At 43.0% G+C, this 21,757-nt stretch overlaps 1 protein-coding gene across 1 annotated transcript in view; it reads left to right on the top strand.

Annotated features, from left to right (window-relative positions):
* ACAN (aggrecan) overlaps positions 1–21,757 on the top strand; it is an 85,165-nt gene that overhangs the window by 56,849 nt on the left and 6,559 nt on the right. Inside the window, exons 9-13 of the mRNA XM_072617974.1 lie at positions 473–600; positions 1,545–1,838; positions 2,300–2,494; positions 4,581–4,613; positions 4,734–8,903. Of these exons, the coding sequence (XP_072474075.1) occupies positions 473–600; positions 1,545–1,838; positions 2,300–2,494; positions 4,581–4,613; positions 4,734–8,903 (4,820 nt within the window). The remainder of the gene's footprint in view (positions 1–472; positions 601–1,544; positions 1,839–2,299; positions 2,495–4,580; positions 4,614–4,733; positions 8,904–21,757) is intronic.

Genomic DNA, 21,757 nt, shown 5'->3' on the forward strand with positions numbered 1-21,757 from the left:
CCAAGAGCAAAAAATAAAGAACAGGCGACAATCAGGGACAGTCCTGACCAAAATAAATGGAGGAAGGACTTTTAATATGTCTTTACAATTTATTTCTCCAAGAGTCACTGAGTAGTTGGGAAGAAACTATCTTCTTTCCCACTGCTTTTTCTCTAGATCACTGCCCTGTTCATTCTTAATCCTTTCCTGATCAGTTAGTGATCCCAATTTCCAGGATGTTCCCTAAAATCAGAGGTCACCTATGAAGTTACCAAATTCATTCTCCACAACTATTGCTAATGCTCATGATGGAGCATCAAAGCTAGATACTTCTCTGTGCTGGGAAGTCCTAGGTCTAGGATTCCTCATCATGTTTCCACTAGAAGAGCCAGACATTCCTCCTCTAAGTCCGTAAGTGACTAACACCTTCTGCTTCAAAAGCCCTGTGTCCTATCGTCTGGAGCTGAACATTTTTTCACTCTCTCCTTTGCAGATACCCAATTGTGAGTCCCCGGACCCAGTGTGTTGGAGATAAGGACAGCAGCCCAGGGGTCAGGAGCTATGGCCTGCGCCCAGCATCAGAGACCTATGATGTCTACTGCTACGTAGACTGGCTACTGGGTATGGAATCAACATCCCTAAAGTTCTGGCCTATATGGGTTGATGATCCAACTCAAGGAATTTTGGATAGGCCTCCTTCACAATGGGCAAATATCCCAATAGTACCATCTGTCCTTCCTACACAACTCTCTGAGTCAGAAAAGATCTAGTGGGGAAAAAACATGTTCTAATCTCTCTCTTAAGCCACCACATTCCTTCTATCTCTGTATTTGCCTCTATCTGTCTGTCTGTCTGTATCCGTCTCTCTTCCTCTCCTTCCCCTTACTCTCTCTGTTTCTGTCTCTTTTTCTATCTCTCCGCCTCTCTCTGTCTCTCTCTGTCTGTTTAGTACTTTTTGTGGTACTTCCTCAGCACAAAACAGTGAAACATTTTGACTCCAGGTCAGGAACCATAGACCAGGAGAAAAGAAAATCACCAACACCAAGCCATCCTCTGCCCATGTTCATATGTGCCCACTAACTGATCTAAAAGAGCTTAAGTATATGTCACACTTGTGTGCAGCACTTACACGGTTTCCAATAAGGAAAATGCTTTTAGTCATAGGAGAATGTATCATTCAAGAGAGGTAGCTGGATATAGGAACTGGGAAGATCTGGGTTCAGTCCTGTCTCTGACACATGCTAATTGCATGGCCATGGGCAAGTGACTGACCTTCCCAGTGCTTCCCTACATAACAAGACTCTGAGTTATAGACTAGTAGCTAACCTATGTTGGCAGAAGAAGTCTCCACACCTAGCAGTTCCCCACAAGGCTCAGGGAGTTGATAGTCATACTCTGTGTAAATCATAAGTATATAGTGAAGGAGGGGATGATGATACTTTGAATATATGTGTATTTGCGTGAAAATGCCTGTAAGGGCCCAGGGGGACGTATAGAAGAGGGGTGCCTCTAGAGAGGGTATTTGGCTCTGGGAGCAATGGAATCTAATTGCATATTCCTAATAGGTGAGGTCTTCTTTGCCACTCGGCCGGAGCTGTTCACCTTCCAAGAAGCCCAAGAATACTGTGAAGACCACAACGCCACCCTGGCTTCCACAGGGCAACTTTATGCTGCATGGCGCCGGGGCCTGGACAAATGCCATGCTGGCTGGCTGGCAGATGGCAGCGTCCGCTATCCTATCATCAATCCCCGCTCTGCATGTGGTGGGGATAAGCCAGGAGTTAGAACTGTCTACCTGTACTCCAACCAGACTGGCTTTCCTCACCCCTTCTCTCGGCATCATGCTTTCTGTTTCCGAGGTACCATGCCGCCCTTTTCGCATTGTCCAATTTTCCCTAATGCAATAGGAAAGGTCCCTTTATGTTAAGGAATTACTTATCTTTATAGTCCCCTCCCTCAACCCCCATGTTGCTATAGCTCCTCCAAGCCATGTACCTGTTAGATGAGCGTACAACCTAAAAGTGGGGCAGGAGAGTCATCACAAAGAAAGATTGCCCAGACATGGAGTAAAGGCAAGAAGGGTGAAACATGACCTTATTATCTCAGCTCTTCTTGTTTTTCCATCAAAGGCCAGGTGAATTGTTGCCTGAGCACCTTAGAATGTGATTATTTACAGAAGAACCTTCCCTTATCTGTCCCTGTTTCTTCAGGTCCCAAGAACTATTTGCTAAATAGGTCCCCTGGGATAGGTCCCTGAGTAATCTGAGGTAGGAGTTTCCTGCTTGTGAGGTCACTCACTTTCTTCTCTTGAATGTTTCAGCTGGGCCTTCTCTGGAGGAAAGAGAAGGTGGTACACAGATCTCCATCATTGATGAAGAGCTGATTCCAACTCAGGTGGCTCCAAAGGAGGGAGAAGCCTTTTTACCCGGGAGAGAATTGGAAATTACTACTGTACCTGAGAATCAGACAGAGTGGGAAACAGAATTTTATCCAACAAATGCTTCATTACTCTCAGGTCAGCATGACCCCATGACTCCTAGAAAACACAGACCAAAGGATCATAAATTTAGAGCTGAAAGGGACCTTAGTTAGCCTATCTAGTCCAATTGCCTCATGAAACTGAAGCAACTATGTAAGTGACTTGCCCAAGGTCACATAGCTAAAAAGGGTCTGAAGTGGGTTTTGAAGTCAGGTCTACCTGATTTTAAGTCAAGGTCTCTATCTACTATACCACAATGCTAGCCATGCTATCTCTACTCAGGTAGGAAATACGTTCTCTCCATGGGAACCTGTGCTTTCCAGAGACCTGTGCTCTATTTCTCAAATCAGTTATTTATTCTCTGTTCAATACTGGATAAGTATGTCTCTGAGGCTCTGAACTCAAAGAGAATATTTAGTATCCACAACACCATTAATTAATTCACCAATCAATTATACAATATGTGTAACACTTCAATGAGGCTGAGATAGAAAAGGAAATAGAAATGGTACCTCCTTTATATTAGCTTCAAATATGCAAGACCACTCCTGCCCCCATAACTTTCTGTATTTCATAGTCTCTCAAAGAAGGGACTGTAAAGATAGAGAGAGAGTACTTGGGCAGGGCCAAGGGGAAGCAGCTTATATGGGTAGGAGTCTGACCTATGCTGTTTTTGCCTCAAAAGTGAGGAGGTGATACCAGATGATTGAAGGTCTTTGGGGTCCCAGAATTCTACAATTCTCCTTTTCTTTCTCCTCCTCCCCACCTACCTCCCTAGTAAAAATGCCCATTCCAGCCAATAGTTGTTCTGATTAAAACATTTAACTCTAGAGTGTAAATGATCAATGATTTAACCAGTAGCAAGATTTGTATCCCCAAAGAGTTATTCCCACAGGAACCTCTAACTACTAGAATATAAGAGAGATTTTTGAGCAAGGGACCTCCTGGGATTCTTTAATTGATTATCGATTCCAGGAAACAGCTGTCTCATATCTGCCACAATTAGCCCATCACAGAACAAACTACATAAAGGCATCATCAAAGGCTCTTGGAGAACAGGCATTCTGTGATGTCTCTTTGATTCCCAATATTAGGATAATGCCTCGTACATAGTAGCTACTAGTAACTGTTTGGTGGATTGAATCTACATTGTAGCACCACATCTAATCCAACTGACATTTATTAAGCACCTACTATGTGCCAATCACTGGCACTCTCTAAAAATAGGCTACAAGAGTCATTGTAAAGAGACAAGTTGGCAGACATACAGACAGAGAGGTAAGAGAGACAGAGAGAGAAAGCCCCATATTCCCATAGGGCTAAGTAAAAACAGTCACTGCTAGAAGTGAAAATACAGGTGAACCTAGACTGCATTTGAAGCTACTAATGGAAAATGACTAAAAGATCTGTGGAAGCACCAGAGAATGATTAAGTTTATGAGTCTGAATCAATTTATTTAAACCTCTCATGTCTCAGTTTTTCTATCCATAAAATAATATTTGCTCCTGAGGTGAGAAGAAAGAATATACCTATGAAAATATTTTTGAACATAATATTAGTACCATAAGCTTATAGTGGCCGTGTTGTTAATCAAAGTCATAAAATATAAGAGGTATAAAGGGCCTTATAGATCACTTCCAGTGTCCTTACCATCACCACTACCACCATTTTGAAAAAACTAAGGCCCTCAGAGATTGAATGACTTGCAAAAGTACACATAGTGAGTTAGTATCAGAGGTAGATCACCTTTCCTCCTTCCAAGGAAGTTATAAATCTTTAGTTCAGAGATTCCTAACTTTTTTCCAGTTATAGACACCTTTGGCAGTATATTGAAGTGTATGGACCCATTCTCAGAATAATGTTTTTAAATACATAAAGTAAAATGCATAGAAATGATACTAATAGTATTGAAACACAGTTATCAAAATATTTTCCTTTTTTGTAAGAGTTCAGAGTCCCTTTGAATCTTTTAGGGGTCTATGGACTCTGGGTTAAGAATTCCATCAGTATAGCATAGAGAATGATAACAATGGGCTTAGGCTTTTAGGTGTGGGGGGCCATGGGGTCCTATCAGTCAGTGCTTATCAATAAAATCTCTTCTTTTTTTCCTTTCCTCCTTCAGTGAGTCCTTCATCTTGGCCTCCCACTTCTTTCAGTGGAGCACCTTCAGCTTCTGGTGAGCCATCTGGTATTCCAGATTTGGGAATTCCAGATGTGAGTGGCAGTGAAGAACCATCAGTCTTTGAAGAGCCATCTGGTGTTCCAGATTTGGGAGTTCCACATGTGAGTGCCAGTGAAGAACCATCAGTCTTTGAAGAGCCATCTGGTATTCCAGATTTGGGAGTTCCAGATGTGAGTGCCAGTGGAGAACCATCAGTCTCTGGAGAGCCATCTGGTATTCCAGATGTGAGTGTCAGTGGAGAGCCATCTGTCTTTGAAGAGCCATCTGGTATTCCAGATTTGGGAGTTCCAGATGTGAGTGCCACTGGAGAACCATCTGTCTTTGAAGAGCCATCTGGTATTCCAGATTTGGGAGTTCCAGATGTGAGTGCCAGTGGAGAGCCATCAGTCTTTGAAGAGCCATCTGGTGTTCCAGATTTGGGAGTTCCAGATGTGAGTGCCACTGGAGAACCATCTGTCTTTGAAGAGCCATCTGGTGTTCCAGATTTGGGAGTTCCAGATGTGAGTGCCACTGGAGAACCATCTGTCTTTGAAGAGCCATCTGGTATTCCAGATTTGGGAGTTCCAGATGTGAGTGCCAGTGGAGAGCCATCTGTCTTTGAAGAGCCATCTGGTATTCCAGATTTGGGAGTTCCAGATGTGAGTGCCAGTGGAGAACCATCTGTCTTTGAAGAGCCATCTGGTGTTCCAGATTTGGGAGTTCCAGATGTGAGTGCCAGTGGAGAGCCATCTGTCTTTGAAGAGCCATCTGGTGTTCCAGATTTGGGAGTTCCACATGTGAGTGCCAGTGGAGAACCATCAGCCTCTGGAGAGCCATCTGGTGTTCCAGATTTGGGAGTTCCACATGTGAGTGCCAGTGGAGAACCATCAGTCTCTGGAGAGCCATCTGGTATTCCAGATGTGAGTGCCAGTGGAGAGCCATCTGTCTTTGAAGAGCCATCTGGTGTTCCAGATTTGGGAGTTCCAGATGTGAGTGCCAGTGGAGAGCCATCTGTCTTTGAAGAGCCATCTGGTATTCCAGATTTGGGAATTCCAGATGTGAGTGCCAGTGGAGAACCATCAGCCTCTGGAGAGCCATCTGGTGTTCCAGATTTGGGAGTTCCAGATGTGAGTGCCACTGGAGAACCATCTGTCTTTGAAGAGCCATCTGGTGTTCCAGATTTGGGAATTCCAGATGTGAGTGCCAGTGGAGAACCATCAGCCTCTGGAGAGCCATCTGGTGTTCCAGATTTGGGAGTTCCAGATGTGAGTGCCAGTGGAGAGCCATCTGTCTTTGAAGAGCCATCTGGTGTTCCAGATTTGGGAGTTCCACATGTGAGTGCCAGTGGAGAACCATCAGCCTCTGGAGAGCCATCTGGTGTTCCAGATTTGGGAGTTCCAGATGTGAGTGCTAGTGGAGAACCATCTGTCTTTGAAGAGCCATCGGGAGTTCCAGATGTGAGTGCCAGTGGAGAACCATCTGTCTTTGAAGAGCCATCTGGTGTTCCAGATTTGGGAGTTCCACATGTGAGTGCCAGTGGAGAACCATCAGTCTCTGGAGAGCCATCTGGTATTCCAGATGTGAGTGGCAGAGGTGAACCATCAGCCTCTGGAGAGCCATCTGGTGTTCCAGATGTTAGCATTCTGGATGTGAGTGGCAGTGGGGAACCATTGGCTTCTGGAGAACCAGTCACTGTTCCAGCTTTTGGAATTCTAGATGTGAGTGGCAGTGGGGAAGCATCAGCTTCTGGAGAGTCATCTGGTGCTCCAGATGAGAGTGAAGATTTCATTGCTAGTAGAGAAGCTTCAGGAGGTTTTGAAACAAGTAGGCAGCCCTCTGAGGGCAGTGTAAGTGGACTGCCCTCAGGTGACCTGGATATCAGTGGTCTTTCATCTGGAGAGGGCTCTGGGCTACCTGAGGAGAGTGGATTGGCTTCAGGGGAAACAGATGTAAGTGGCTTGTCTAGTACTACTGAATTTAGTGGACTACCTTCAGGAGACGACTTAGTTGGGTCTGCTTCTGAACACTTGGACCTTGGGGAACTGCCTTCTGGAGCTCTAGGGAGTGGCCAAACTCCAGAAACAAGTGGCTTGCCATCTGGATTTAGTGGTGAGCACTCTGGAGTGGACTTTGGAAGTGGCCTCTCATCTGGACTGCCTGATTTGAGTGAATTTCCATCTGGGTTTCCAACTGTCTCTCTTGTTGATACTACATTGGTGGAAGTGGTCACAGCAACCACTGCCAGTCAATTGGAAGGGAAGGGAACCATTGGAATTAGTGGTCAAGGAGAAATATCTGGACTGCCATCTGGAGAGTGGGACATTAGTGGAGGAACTAGTGGACTACCTTCAGGAACTGAGCTCAGTGGATATGCATCTGGATTGCCTGATACCAGTGGGGAAACATCTGGAATATTTGGAATAAGTGGACAGGCATCGGGAATTCCTGAAACCAGTGGAGAAATATCTGGACTATTTGAGGTTAGTGGGTATGCATCTGGAACTCTGGAGACCAGTGGAGAAACATCTGGAATATCTGGGATCAGTGCGTCTGGCTTTCCTGATGCCAGTGGAGATACATCAGGGATTTTTTACTTAACTCAGAAGCCATCCGAAGTACCCTATCTCAGTGGTCAACCCTCTGGATTACCTGATGCCAGTGGAGAAACATCTGGAGTACTTGAACCCAGTGGAGAGCCTTCTGGTGTGACAGATATCAGTGGAGCAACATCTGGAGTACTTGATATCAGTGGGCAACCATCTGGAGTACCTGGGTTCAGTGGTGAAACATCTGGAATTTCTGATCTGAGTGGGGTGGGTGATCTCAGTGGTTTGGTTTCTGGGACTATAAGTGGCAGCGGTGAACCTCCCAGCGTTACATTTATTGATACTGGTTTTGTTGAAGTGGCCCCAACTGCCTTCAGAGAAAAAGAAGAAGGTTTAGGTTCTGTGGAAATTAGCGGCTTTCCTTCTGGGGAAGCAGATCTATCAGGTAACTTCTCTGGAATTGTGGACTTCAGTGGACAATCTTCTGGAACCACAGAATCCAGTGGACTTGCTTCAGGTGCCCCAGAATTTAGTGGCCTGCCAAGTGGATCAATGGAGTTTAGTGGAGAACCCTCAGGAGCAGGGATTGGAAGTGGTTTGCCATCTGGAGAATATGACAGTAGTGAACTTTCATCTGGTTTTCCCACAGTATCTCTTGTGGATAGGACTTTGGTTGAATTTGCAACCCCAACTCCATCAGCAGAAGAGGCAGAAGAAGGACCTTCTGGGGTCTTAGAGATCAGTGGAACCCCTTCAGGAGAAACAGAAGCCTCTGGGGAAATATCTGGAAGTGTGGATCTCAGTGGATCACAGCCAGGCTTGATAGAGACCAGTGGAGAGTCACCTAGCACATCTTTCAGTGGTGATTTTTCTGGGGTCACTGATATAAGTGGGGAATCATCAGCAGTCACTAGCAGCAGTGGAGAGACCTCAGGATTTCCAGAAGTCACTTTGATTACCACAGATTTAGTGGAAGCAGTTACCAAACCAACAGTTTCGCAGGAACTTGGTCAAGGATCTACCGTGACACTCCCTTACTTTGTTGAATCCAGTGGGGAGTCCTCTGTTTCTGGTGAGCTCAGTGGAATGTCAACAACCCATGAAACTGAGGCAGAGGCATCAGCAGTTCCCGAGGTGAGTGGTGAGTTAACAGCATATCCTGAGGCATCTGCTGTCCCTGATGTAAGTGGCACAACATCCACACTTTATGAAACTGACCATGAAGTATCTTCATCATCAAATGGAAGTGGGGAAACATCTACTTTCCAGGAAGTAACCAGTGAACCATCCTCCACACATGACCTGAGTGGAGACTCATCTGCCTTTCATGGGATCTCCGAGGAAACATCTGCCACACATGATATTAGTGGAGAGACATCCAGCTCCCTGGACTTAGAAACATCATCTGTGCCTCTGGCTAGTGGTGAATTTCCTGTGAGTCTTGAAGACAGGACTGGAGTCAGTGGGGAAGCCTCTGGGCTCCCAACCCTGCCCTTGCCAGATGTTTCAGGTGACACCTCTTTGCCAGATGTAGTCATTAGCACCAGGGTCTCAGAGACTGAATTCAGGTATCAGACCCAGAGCCCTGAAGAGGCTCAAACAGAAATTGAGTCCTCTAGTCCCTTAGTATCAGGAGAAGAGGTTGAAAGAGCTGGAACAGTCCCCTCCCCCACGGACACTTCCATCGCATCTCAAGCTTCCTCGAGTGAGAGAGAAAAATCAAAGTCCACAACTGGAGGTATGGTTATTTTTTCGGACTTCCAAAATAGTGAATGTGTGAAGGGGGATAGGAGGAGTGGGGAAGGTGTTCATAATATAGAGATAGCCTTGTTTTATTTGGATTCAAAACACAAAAAGAGAATGAGATCATTAGAAATTATATAGCAGACCTCTCTAGTAGGTACAAAAAAAAGTGGTATCTAATTAGTTTGCCTTCTTCTTTTGGGCTCTCTTCACCTCCCCTTTGTCTTTAAAGTCTCTTTTTCAAAGCTCCACAGAGCAGTCAATGGGATTCAACATCTAACAAAGCAAAGCTGGGCAGAAACATATTGACCAAAATAGGTGTACTAGGAACTCCAGAGACCCCAGCTCCCTTAGCTGAGAGGTCAATCAGGCTGCCCAAGTGGCTGCCCAAAGTGATAAAATAATCTGGTTGATCTCTTCCCCTGCTGGATACAGCCATCCCTAGGTCATGTGCTGAAGAGTCATGTGGGACTGGGACCTGCCAGGAGAGGCAGGGCAGTGTCATCTGTCTATGCCCCCCTGGGTACATGGGTAATTGCTGTGATATAAGTAAGCTCCTTCTTTAGCCTAAATGGGGCAAGGCTGGTAGACTCCTCCAGTTTTAGAAGAGGCATCTGCATTCACTACTTAGCCCTAGTTCAGTTTACCTGGCCATGAGAAAAGAAATACAGCATAGAGCATAAACAGATAGAGGCAGTGAATATAAATCTATCACCCAACACTGATGTTTTCATGGTTCTCTTCAGAATCCAGAGATGCAATAGTAATCTAAAGCAGATATTAAGTTCCCAAACCTTCTACTAGAGTAAGAGGAAAATAAACAGAAAAAGAGGAAATTTTCAGAAGCACCTCTCTATCCCGATTTCAGAGTTAGAGTTGGGGTATGAATTCTATTGACTGCATTAATTCAAGGGTTTATTAAACTGGTATGGCACATGGGGTACTCAGTCAATCAACCAGCAAGTATTTTTAAGTGTTTACCACATGTCAAACATGATGCTAGAAGCTGGAGAGAAAATGAAACAGTTTCTCACCTAAAAGAATTTACATTCTATCAGGAGAAATAATATGAACACATATAAGTTTGTACAAAACCAATACAAGGTAATTGGAGGAGCAGAGGCACTAGTAGCTGGGGTGATCAGGGAAGATCTCCTGGCACTTGAGTCGAGTTTGAAGAGGATTAATGATTCTAAAAGACAGGTGGAAAAGGAGCACATTCTAGGAATGAAGGGACCGCCTGTGCAAAGGCATGGTCATGGGAGATACACTGTCATGTGGAGGAAAAACAAGGTCAGCTTGGGCCATAATACATGATGTGGACTCAGGTAGAATAAGGCTGGAAAAGTAGGTTAAAGCCAGGTTGTAAATCAGTCAGTCAATCAGCAAAGATTTTATTAAGTTCTCAGCAGACGCTATGCTAGGTGCTGGGGACCTTTTTTATTGTAGGAAAAAGCAAACACAGTTGCTGCACTCAACAAACATACATTCTTATGAGTGAGAAAACATATGGATAAATAGAAAAATACAAGATACATACTGAGAAGATGGATGTTAACTTTATAGTACTAGCATCTGGAAGAACTAGGATATACTCATGGATATAGGTTCTGTAGAGTCCAGTATCCTTACCAACCCAAGTAGAAATGAGAGAGTTGGCTTCCCACATCGCTTTGCACAACATAGTGAGCACTTGCCCAGGGAAGGCCCATAATCTAACATCACATGTATGCTAAACATTTGCTACTATCTTGAGTGAATTTCCCCAAACTACAAGCAGAGCAACTGGGCTGGCAAGTGTGGGAAGGCAAGAGGTAGAAAGGGGCCCAGGAGGTGACCAGGATGAATCCTCCTACTTGGGGTAGTAAGAAAAAAAATGAGTTAATCAGAGTCTGATCTCTCATTCTCTAGCATCATATCTGCACATCAACTTCTTAACAGTCCCGTTTCTATCCCACTGTTATATGCAGTGTTTTTAAATCAACATACCTTCCTTTTAAGCAGCATCAGTGATCCCAAATGTTTCCAGGCAATAGCATTATTAAGGTAAACATGATCTAAAGAAAGAAGAGATGCTCCATGACCCTCCCTGCAAAGTTCAAAATTCACTACCATATACACAGCATGGTATACTGGAGAAAATGCTGGACCTGGAGTCAGAAGACTGAGTTCACATTCTGCCTATTCTACATACTACCTGTGCGACCTTAGGCAAGTCAATTCACTTCTCAGCCTTAGTTTACTCAACTGCTGAGAGAGGGGGTGAAACTAGCTGACCTCCAAGGACCTTTCCAGGTACAAAAATATGATCCTATCAATCCATTGTTATTGATGCATTATCTGGTTTGCAGATATCCCGAGTCTGTCTGGGTAAGTCAGTCTCAGAAAAGCTGGGATCTCTGCCTCTGTAGCAAGGTTCCCATCTGTTTTGCTGCATTGAGTTAGTAGAATGAAGGCAGAGTTATGGAAGGAAAAATCAAAACAAAACCAAGCACACAATGTCCAATATCATAGGCATATGCAATAAAGTATATTGTGCTGATATATATGTATATATTCAAACTAATGTCTTTATTACATATTATATAGATATATACTATATAATAAATATACTGTATATAGCATATATACAGTTTATATATGTATATATAAACAGTAGTTGGAATATATAATGCATATAGTAAGAATAGTTCTTTTCTTGACTGTGGTTAAATACGAATATTGTACATCCCATTTGACCCTATTCCAAAGGAATCGTTTGTGTGGGGATGGGAAGGGTTTATTCCCAGGATGCCTTTCAAACCAACTACAAAGAGATTAATTTTGGGGGCAACAAATGATGACTTTTACAAGAAAAATTCATTTTCTTACCACAAAGATATCAGCCTTTCCATAGGGCACTGGTGACCCCAGGGATGGGATTGACTCCTTCTGGGTATACACCCTGAAATCTCCACCGCTGCCTTCCATTTGGGGTGAAGAGACCATGAAATGTATTTGCAGGGAGCTGAGAGAGAATATCTCTGTATTTTCCAGCATTCTGGAGCTGGGATTGAGAAGCTGTTCATGGCTGGACTGAGGATGAGAGAACCAGCCCTGAACAGGGATGAGATCCATTTTCAGACATCTATGGAGGAAATTTTTCAGGACATTTTTCCAGAGTCCCTCCCAAAAAGCTCACCCTTGAGTGGTAAAACAGAGAAAACTTAAGAAAGTTAACTCAGAAGTTAAGGGATGACATGACATTTGGCTCAATTTCCCCTCCAATTCTCACTGAGTCACTCAGAAGTTCCTTAGGCTTAAGAGAACGAAATCAATCTTAGAAAAACCAGGACTGACTTTCAGGATCAGAACAATGTGCTCTGTCCTCTCAGTTCCTGATGCTCAGTGACTGTCTCCAGTTTGACCCTTAATACCAAAATGCTAGTAGAAATAAGAAGGCACTGACATCTCTCTCTGGCTGCTTCAGCAGGACTGATGTCCTTGAGCAGCAAACCAGCCTGAAACGGCGAGATTGCGATCAAGTGGACCTTACCTAATTTGCCATAGGCCCTTCTTATTCAGCACTGGCTAAGCATTTTATGTTTCCACAGGGTTTTCTGACTGTTACTCCTCAAACATCGCCATGAGGTAGATACAGAGATACTCTGTAGCTGAGCTGAGCAGAGGGGAGGGACTCAGTGACTCACCCAGCATCACACAATGAATACTTGAGTGATGGAGTCAGAACCAGAATTTAGGTCTTAATCCACTTAGGCCACTAGGCTAATGGAAGCTCCCAGAGAACGATTTAAAACAGCTTCTGCTCTGAAAGCGCTGCTGGGCCTGGCGCCAGATTTGTGAAGGTTGGGGTTTCCTTAGAGATAAAATGATAAAGCCTCCCCTGTTTGGGGGTAGCCTAACATAAGACCAAAGGGGCTTGTGCTAAATCAGTGTTCTCTTTGTGAGCTAAAAATTTAGTAACTAGTTCAGTTTTTGGGGTGCTAGGTGGTGCAGTGGATAAAGCAGCAGGCCTGGAATCAGGAAGATAAAAGTTCAAATCTGCTAGCTGTGTGATCCTGGGCAAGACACTTAACCCTGTTTGCCACAGTTCCTCAGCTATAAAATGAATTGGAAAAGAAAATGCCTAAAACAAAACAAAAAAACTGGGGTTATGAAGAGTCAGGCATGACTGAAGTGCCTGAACAACAGTAAAAAAAGTTCAGTTCTGCTCTAGGGGAGCCATAGGGCCTTTCTACCATTAAAGCTAGCACATTGTATCACACTTGAAGGTGCTTCCTAAGTGTTATATGGAGGGGGGGAAGGAAGGAAGGAAGGAAGGAAGGAAGGAAGGAAGGAAGGAAGGAAGGAAGGAAGGAAGGAAGGAAGGAAGGAAGGAAGGAAGAGCTCTAAATAGCTTTCCTGTCCTTAAGATGATTCATCATTTATCCACAGATCCTGTACAGAGGCAGGAACTTTTCCCTTAAACTCCTAGTCAGAATAGGGACAAAGGTCCAGGCTGTTTTGAAAGACATAACTTTCTTCTTACTGCAATATTTGAATGACTAAAGAAACATCCCACATAGAACTGGGGGTCTGAGGTTGTAACGAGTCCTAAGAGAAAAGACTTGACAATTATCTTTGTCTTGTTTAGCAAGTATTCCCTAAACAAGTCCTTGATAAATTATTAACCAACATTTTTGACACTGCAATAAACATCCATTTAATGAATTCTCTGATCCCTAAGTGATTAAAGGCAGAACTGTGTGCACTAATTTAATCCATTTCAAAACCTTCCTTTCCATTGCTAACTAGCACCTGGGGGCATTAAAACTGAAACCAGATTTCACAACTAATTTTCTGCTCACCAATGGAGCTGTTTGGGCTCCATTTAACTGGGTAGTTAAGAGGGCCATGAACATAAAACTTAATCAGTTTCTTTTTCTGCTAACTGCCAGATCTCACTTTCTCGCTCTCATGCTCTGAGGTTGAGATCTGGCATATTTTCTCTTTCCCCAGGGAAAGTTTCTATTTCAAAGAAACTTTTCTTCCTGGGAGAGGAAATATTCTCCCTGGCATATTCAAATACTGCATTACCATTTGTATTGGTTTAGCAGAAAAATCTTTGTATTGTACACTTCCAGTTGAGCTGAATTGTAGATGATCAATTTGTTTTCACAGTTGTGCAATAAGCAGGCCCACCAAGATGGGTTTATTGTAAGTCATTGTTTAATTAGAGGCAGGAGGCCTGTCTGTACTAAACAGAATCCTGCATAAGAACTCAGAAAAATCTGGATTTGAACCTATACTCCACCTATACTCACCATTAAGCGATACTGGGCTAGTCATTTGCATTCTGTCAGCCTCAGTTTCCTCATCCTAAAATAGCCATAATAATATCTCTAGAATCTACTTCACAGGAATAATGTGAAGCTTTAAATGATATATAAAGTAGCCAGGTGCCACAGCGCATAGAGCGTTGGGCCTAGAGTCTGCAAGATCTGAGTTCAAATTTGACTTCGGACACTAGCCAGGTGACCTGGACAAGCCATTTAACCTCTTTTTGCCTCAGTTTCCCCATCTGTAAAATGGGCATAATAATAGCACCTACTTCCCAGGGCTGTTGTGAGGACAAAACAAGATATTTGTAAAGTGCTTGGCATAGTGCCTGGCACATAGTAAACATGATACAAATTTTAACTATTATTACAGATAATCAGAAGGCTTTAAATGAGGCTTTGTAAATTATAAAACAAACTTTGTGTTTTTCAGTCATTCTCATGTCAAATTGCCCCTATTTTTCATAGTCCTGATCAGATATACATAGTATGGGTGCTAGATTGTGCAGAACTTATCTATGAAGCCAAACAATTAACCTTGCTCTACTCAGTTTGGAGAATTACCTTTGGGAATCCAGAGTATGATAGGTAAAAAACACTACCTTAGAACTTCCTTCAGTCCTTCTTATAAGTCAAATGCCACCTCTTTCTGAGCTCGGAATAACTTTTCAACATGTATTCTTGACATGGAAAGACCATGAGGCAAGACCATTGACCTGGGCGTTGGGAGAAATAACAGTTTCTGATGATGTCATGGTGAAAACACGATTGCAAATCTATTTTCCTGACCTTAACATAGGGATTCAAGATGAATTTTCCCTATTGCTAGAGGGCTCCTATGAAGATTAATGAGATCTTAGCCTCAGGTACCTTGGATGAAGTTATTTGTCATTAATTAAAACCATTCCACTTGGTGAGAGGAGACTAGAAAAGAGCCCCAAGCATTTGGACCACTTCTGATTACCCAACTGATGTTCACAAGATGTTCGTTACACTTCACAGGGTTTATGCCAGACATAAAGTCATGACATGCCAGATTTTGAATTCAGTATGAGCCCTATGATCTTCCTCCTTCACATGTGAGATGTCATTTCCTGAATCTCATCCACTTCACTTTTGTATCTTTATGGCATTTTTTCCCCACAATAGTTGATTTGCATTCCCCCCCTCCACAGGACTCTCCCCATCTCTCAAAGTTAAGACATAGAGTGGCCAAATCTCCATCATAGATCTTGTTGACTTGTTTGGAATTTTCATCCCTCAGATGAAATTTGGTGGAGCTAAATTCCTTGCACAATTTCAGAAACTAAGGATCATAGACTTTCTACGTCTCTTTATCTGAGAGGAAACAGATCATGAAGAGTAAAGCGGAACCTGTCAAGATCTCACTCCAGACCTGGGGAAGAGCTAACAACCTTTGAGAATCTGAGATGCCTTTGCTTCCCCCACACCCAGTCCAGGGAAAGGAATGACTGCAGTTGACTGCAACATAAGTCAAGAATACATGACTTGATAAAGAGGCCTTCTCCCCTTATTCTTCTACCTCTAGGATGACCATGGAACACCTGGCTTCTGAGAATTCAGCATGTGATTTTGTTCATTGTAGTTTCCATCAGTCCAAATATCTGCACTGGATCATGTGCAATGCCCAGTCCACTTAGATTAAATTTGTATAAAGGTCCCATGGGTTGATGACTTTAAGATGGAGGTGATAAGCCAAGTACTTCCTTTGTATAGCCCACCACCCTTTCTGAACACTTGGAGAACTATCATATATGACCTCCCCTTGTGTTTCCCTCCCTTCCTCCTTGACCTTAGATTAGTCAGAAGTCTCTGACCATGGCATCAAGTTCTCTAACCAATCAATGAATATTTCTGCCCACTCCAGAGATCAACCTTATTCCCTGCTGAATATCCCGCTTTGGCTCCTGTTTTTGCTTTATTCCCATTGCCAACAGGGTGCTTTACCCTGACACATAATAGAAGCTAATGGACAAAGAACTCTTGCTTTCCTATTCAGGTGACAGCCCTCCCTGCCTCCACCTTCCACCTTGCAAATTGGCGTGACCTACTGTTGCTACTGCTGCTGCTGGCAATCCTAGTGTATGCTGGGATTGTCATTATCCCTCCATGCATTTAGGAATTTGCTTTTTATTTTCCTTTTTTGTTTTGTTAATTTTATTGGTTGGACAGGGTTTGAATCTTCAACTGGATCCATTTCAGCAGACTTAATTGAGTTTATCAATTTCTGACCCATTCTCTAATTTCCCTGATGATAAAATATAAGAAAATTTAAGGATAAGAAAGACTGAAGATGTTCAACCTGCAAGCTTAGTGAGCTTCCCTTCTAGCCCAAGAAGATGCCTCCTGTAGACCCAAAGTTAATATCAGGATCAAGAGAAAAGTTCCTTAATTGTCTTACCAAAGACTTGAGATTCTTGACCTCCTCAAATAAGAATTTCATTTGACTTTGACTTCCCTAAATTACTCAAGGAAAAATCTAACACATTTCCCTCAGTACATTTGTAACAGTGGAGACACAACACCTGGATCCTGTTCCAACAATATGCTGCAGCCAAATGGTGGACAAAAGAGCCAGATAGTGATATAACCCAACACAAGAGCAGCACCTTGACATTCTGGAATTTCCCCCCAAGTCTCTTATTTAGAAGTCATAGTCTTTGTGTGGTGTCATGAGTCCAAGCGTATAGAACAAAGTATGGCTCCCTCAAACCAGAAATAACCATTCACTCAGTGATACCGTATGAAGAAATGTGACAGTTTATGTCAATCATTCCATGGCACCATGACAAAAGGGAAATGATGAAGCGTTTCCTTATTCTCTCCAGGCCAGCAAGGGAGAAGAAGGATAGACAATCATTAGTCACAATATGCCTGGACCAAACTGAATTCTTTGGGTATCCTCAGTCTTTGGGGTCAAATTCAGAGGAAGGAATTTTTGAGTTATGATGGGTTGTCAAGGTGGAGGACTACTCAAGGTTATTCAGTTCTTATCTAGACCTTTGTCCTTGACACTTTAATTTACTCAGAGCCAGTGGTTAAATTAATCATATTAATCCAAATGCCTGAATAAGTGAAAAAAAATTGTTGGTTGCATCATCTGGATATCAGAAGAACAGAAGAGTAGAAGAGTCTATTGGAGGCAGAAGAGAGAGATAGGAACTTGTCATCATAACATCCCAGAACTCATCAGTTACCATACTTACTGAACAAAACTGGCAGGTAGGTGGCTCAGTGGATAGAATACCAGGCATGGATTTAGGAAGACCTGAGTTCAATTTCATCCTCAGAAACTTTTGTGTGACCCTGGGCAAGTCACTTTACTTCTGTTTGCCTCAGTTTCCTCATCTGAAAAATGAGCTAAAGAAGGAAATGCAAACCACTCCAGTATCTTTGCCAAGAAAACCCCAAATGGAGTCATGAAGAGTCGGACACAACTGAAAATGACTGAATAATAACAAGATTGAATAAAACTAACTCCTGAGGCATTCAATATGAGCGGACAAGCAACTAGTAGGGACAAAGCTGCTAGTTCTCCAGGCTACCATTAAAGTTGTGTCTCATTTGAGAAATCACCTTCTGAAACACTGAGCCTGAAGGAAACTAACTTTGCAAGATTACTAGGAAGTCAGATCATTTTTCCCCCACTGTCCTTCCATCAAAGTCCCCAACAAATTTAGTGCCTACACCCTTAGAAGTACTCTGGAACTTCAGGAAGAGATCACTAAAAGGAAGAAGCTAATTACCACAGAGGGATATATTTTCTTTTATGTGGATACCATCTGCCAATATGGTCTACATTCAATGAGTAGACCATTCATCAGTTCTTAAAAAAGGTAAAATGCAAACATTTTTTACTATCCCTGCTCTACAGTTTTGCTCTCCTTCACTTATTTATATTGGATGAATTGCCTCCAGAAAGACCAAAGACCTTTATGATCTAGTAGGAAATGGAATGTGATGAATAGTTTTCAAGAACCTCTCCTGAGTGTGTTTTGCAATAGCCTAGATTCTTAGTGAACCTTTTCTGGAAGCCAGATCAATTGTCTATTGAAACATTAGGAAGATGTAACATCTTGGAGGAACATTACTGTCAATTTCATGCAAATCATTTGGGGTATAGCGATATGACCTGGAACAAACTATGAGACTTGACTTTCTCCCTACAACTTCCTCCTCCTACTACTCCCAGGATAGCATCTATCCTCAATCTCTTGGTATGGCAGTTAAAGCTTCAGCAGCAGCAGCAGCAGCAGCAGCAGCAGCAACAACCACAGTATTTAGGGCACTAAACCAATCCCCATCCAGTCCTCTCCACAAAGAGCAGGTCTTGTCCTGGACAAGTGGAGCAACGGGCCATCATCACACTGGATTTGTCTGCCAGAGGTCCTAATGGCAGCCCTTCATTTCTTACAGACATCGATGAATGCCACTCAAACCCCTGTCTGAATGGAGGTACCTGCGTGGATGGCACCAACTCTTTCACATGCTTATGCCTTCCCAGCTACGGAGGCGACCTATGTAAGATCGGTACGGCCATCCCCCCGCTTCAGCTAATGTTACTAACCACCGTTTTCCATGTTTCCTTCTTTTCTCCTCACCTCCCCCAACTGTTCCCCTTCTTAGTCCTGAAAATTTCCAATCTAGTTTCTAACTCTAAGCAACAGCCTCTCCACGGAGGGAAGGCTTTATTTTCAGGTAGATGGGGCTGTGAGCCATCACACCAACCAAGCAACTATTTTTGAGGAGGTGACTGAGATGTCTTGCTACACAACTAGAAAATTCTCCTTTTGGATGTTAACAAATATGAATGCAAAAAAAGGATTATGGGCCAACCTACAAACTTGGAATTTGGGTCTTTGTGGGATCTTTGGAGCACTAATCCTCCCCAGGACTTCCAACCTACCCTGCTCTCCTAAAGCTCACCAAGAAAGGAATGCATCAGGCTGAAGGGAAGGTGCTAATTTCACACATTTGTCTTGAAGGAAGTTGTGGGGTGGCAAGATTTGGCTTTCTCCCTGGTGACCCTGTATCTTCCTGGATGGAAATAATGACATTTATCCTTCTTGACATTCCCATGGGAACTTCCTTATCCCTGGGAGTCATCATGTCACCAAGGCTGAGCTACCTCTCTCTTCTCTCAAGAAAAAAACAAACAGATTTGCCAGCTTGGAGTCCTCTGGTTTCTTAAGCATGAGTGAGGAATTAGTTATGCATGAATGGGGATAGCTGCATGATGCCTCCATCTCTGTAACTTCTGGTGGCAACATCAGCAGGCATTGCATTTGCCACTCATTCAGCCTCTCTTTCTTTCTCCTTTGCCATCTTTCCTCTAATACAAGTGGATTTGGAAGCTTATGGAAGGAGATACACTGATTGGTCAGAAAAGAGTCTGGTTTTAAATGGACATTGGCTAGGTTTCCTCTCCTAGGGCTTACCAAAACCAGAGCTAATATACTAAATGCTAAATAACACTTGGGCCTTATAGACATTCCCAGGTTCCTGACTGAGACCACCCACCTGGCTCATCTTCAGTACCTTCCAATCTCTTTCTCCAACTGGAAGCATCATAGACCTCCTGGACCTCAGAAAGCATCTCTTCTTGGAAAGAGCAGATCCTTGAGACCCAATAGAAGTGTTCCATGGAGAAAGGAAAGCATGGAGTTGCATTGGCCATTTTCTTTGATCTATGCTAGCAGTTATTGAGAGAGAGCATCAGAAAACTCCAAGAACTCAGCTGACATGCATTAAAGTCCCAGGATAGGTGTTCCTTATCCCATCGTGTGAATATAGTATTCAGGAAGGGATGGGGTGGGGGACATACAACTGATGTCCCATGACACTTCCATACAAGAGAATAGAATTCATGATGGGATGTAATACTTCTGGAAGACAATGCCTCAACCTTCCCCAAGAAGTTGGTACATGGAATCTTACTTGGGATGGGAAACAAGAGCTCTCTCAAGGGCCTTCTCCCAAGCATCCCCTAAGGGAAGAATGGCAAAATGGATGAGGGAGAGCATTCTGGAATACACACAAAGACAATACTTTTGACCCTAGAGGTAGGAGGGAGATGAAATCTTTCAGAATGATGATAAGATAATGACAGACCTCTGTTCCCAAACAAAAATAGCAGACAAGAAATTCAGATAAAGTTCAATTGGTCTTCCTGGTCATGGGTGTCATAGATCAAATCCATCTAAGACTTCTGCCCTATCTTGACTCTGCTGTCTTCAATAGCAATTGTATTAACAATTTAGACCTCATTGCTTCTCAGGCTTTACTTGGCTTCCTTTTTTGGTTGCCCCACCTCTCAACTTTTTGAAAGTACTCCTTCATAGATTCTTCCCTCCATCCTTCCCTAGGCTATTGCTCTCTCTTGCTTTGCTTAGCTAGATTGGCTCTGAGCATCACTTCCTGAGCTGGGTGGAAAGTGACGGGTCAAGATGGCCAGTTGTCCAAGACCTAGCCAAATATCTTGAGAAGTGGAATTGGTATCACCATAACCCCTGCTCTGGTGATCTCCTCAGCACCTCATTTTGTCTCACAGTAAAAGTGTGGGCAACAGTAATGGGAGAAATGAAGAAAACAACATAATGTGATATAAAGACCATGGGACAAGACAGGAATGAGGAGAATTGGATGGAGTACCAGCTCTGACACTATGTGACTGTGGGCAAGTCACTTCACCTCAGTCTGTTTTTCCCCTGTAAAATAAAGAACCTAAGGTTCTTTCTAGCTCTAAAACTTTTCTATTCTCTTTAATCTCCTTCATACTTCCTTCTAGATTTACCACTGTTCACAGATGCCTCTCCTCTTGCCTTCAAATCCGCCATGGCTTCCATTTCTACATTCGATTTTTTAGTTCTCCAGCTACCACTTCTTTTCTGTTCTCTTCTTCCTCAGCAGGGCATTCAGACCTCGCCCACAAAGGTGGGAATCCAAAGAAGTAAACTTGCATACACACTAGAAGAAGAAATTCCACCACTCCTAAACCCAGCATTCCCATTTCCCATTCGACCATTTCAATTGAAAGGGTGTTGGAGGTAAAATAAGAAATAGTTATTGGAAATATAAATAATATTAGCAACATGTGTGTGTGTGTGTATGTATACATTCCCTTAGTTAAATGAGAGAACAGTATGATTTATGGCTTTCCCTAGATCCCATAATTTTTTATAAGCCTCTGTTCCTTTGTATTCCAATAAGGTTTCAGCGTCTGATCCCAGGATTAGTCAATGAATCTATCCTCTCTCCATATCCCCTGATTCTGGGAACAAAGCCCAAGGGCCAACCTTCATTTTGGTGTATCCCTCACATAACACGCAGGTGGTAGACTGTTATGGAACAAATCTTTCCAAAGCTCTGAATCCTATCTTTCCATGAATTTATTTCATTTTTGCTTATAAAACCATTTCATGATTTGGCTAGAGAGCTAATTCCAGCTCTATGCCAAATGTCCCATACTATTTATCCCTCTATTGTCTTCAATCCTTTGCCTCTACTAACT

Source organism: Notamacropus eugenii, chromosome 1 (assembly GCF_028372415.1).
Source record: "Notamacropus eugenii isolate mMacEug1 chromosome 1, mMacEug1.pri_v2, whole genome shotgun sequence".
NCBI classification, from domain to species: Eukaryota; Metazoa; Chordata; class Mammalia; order Diprotodontia; family Macropodidae; genus Notamacropus; species Notamacropus eugenii.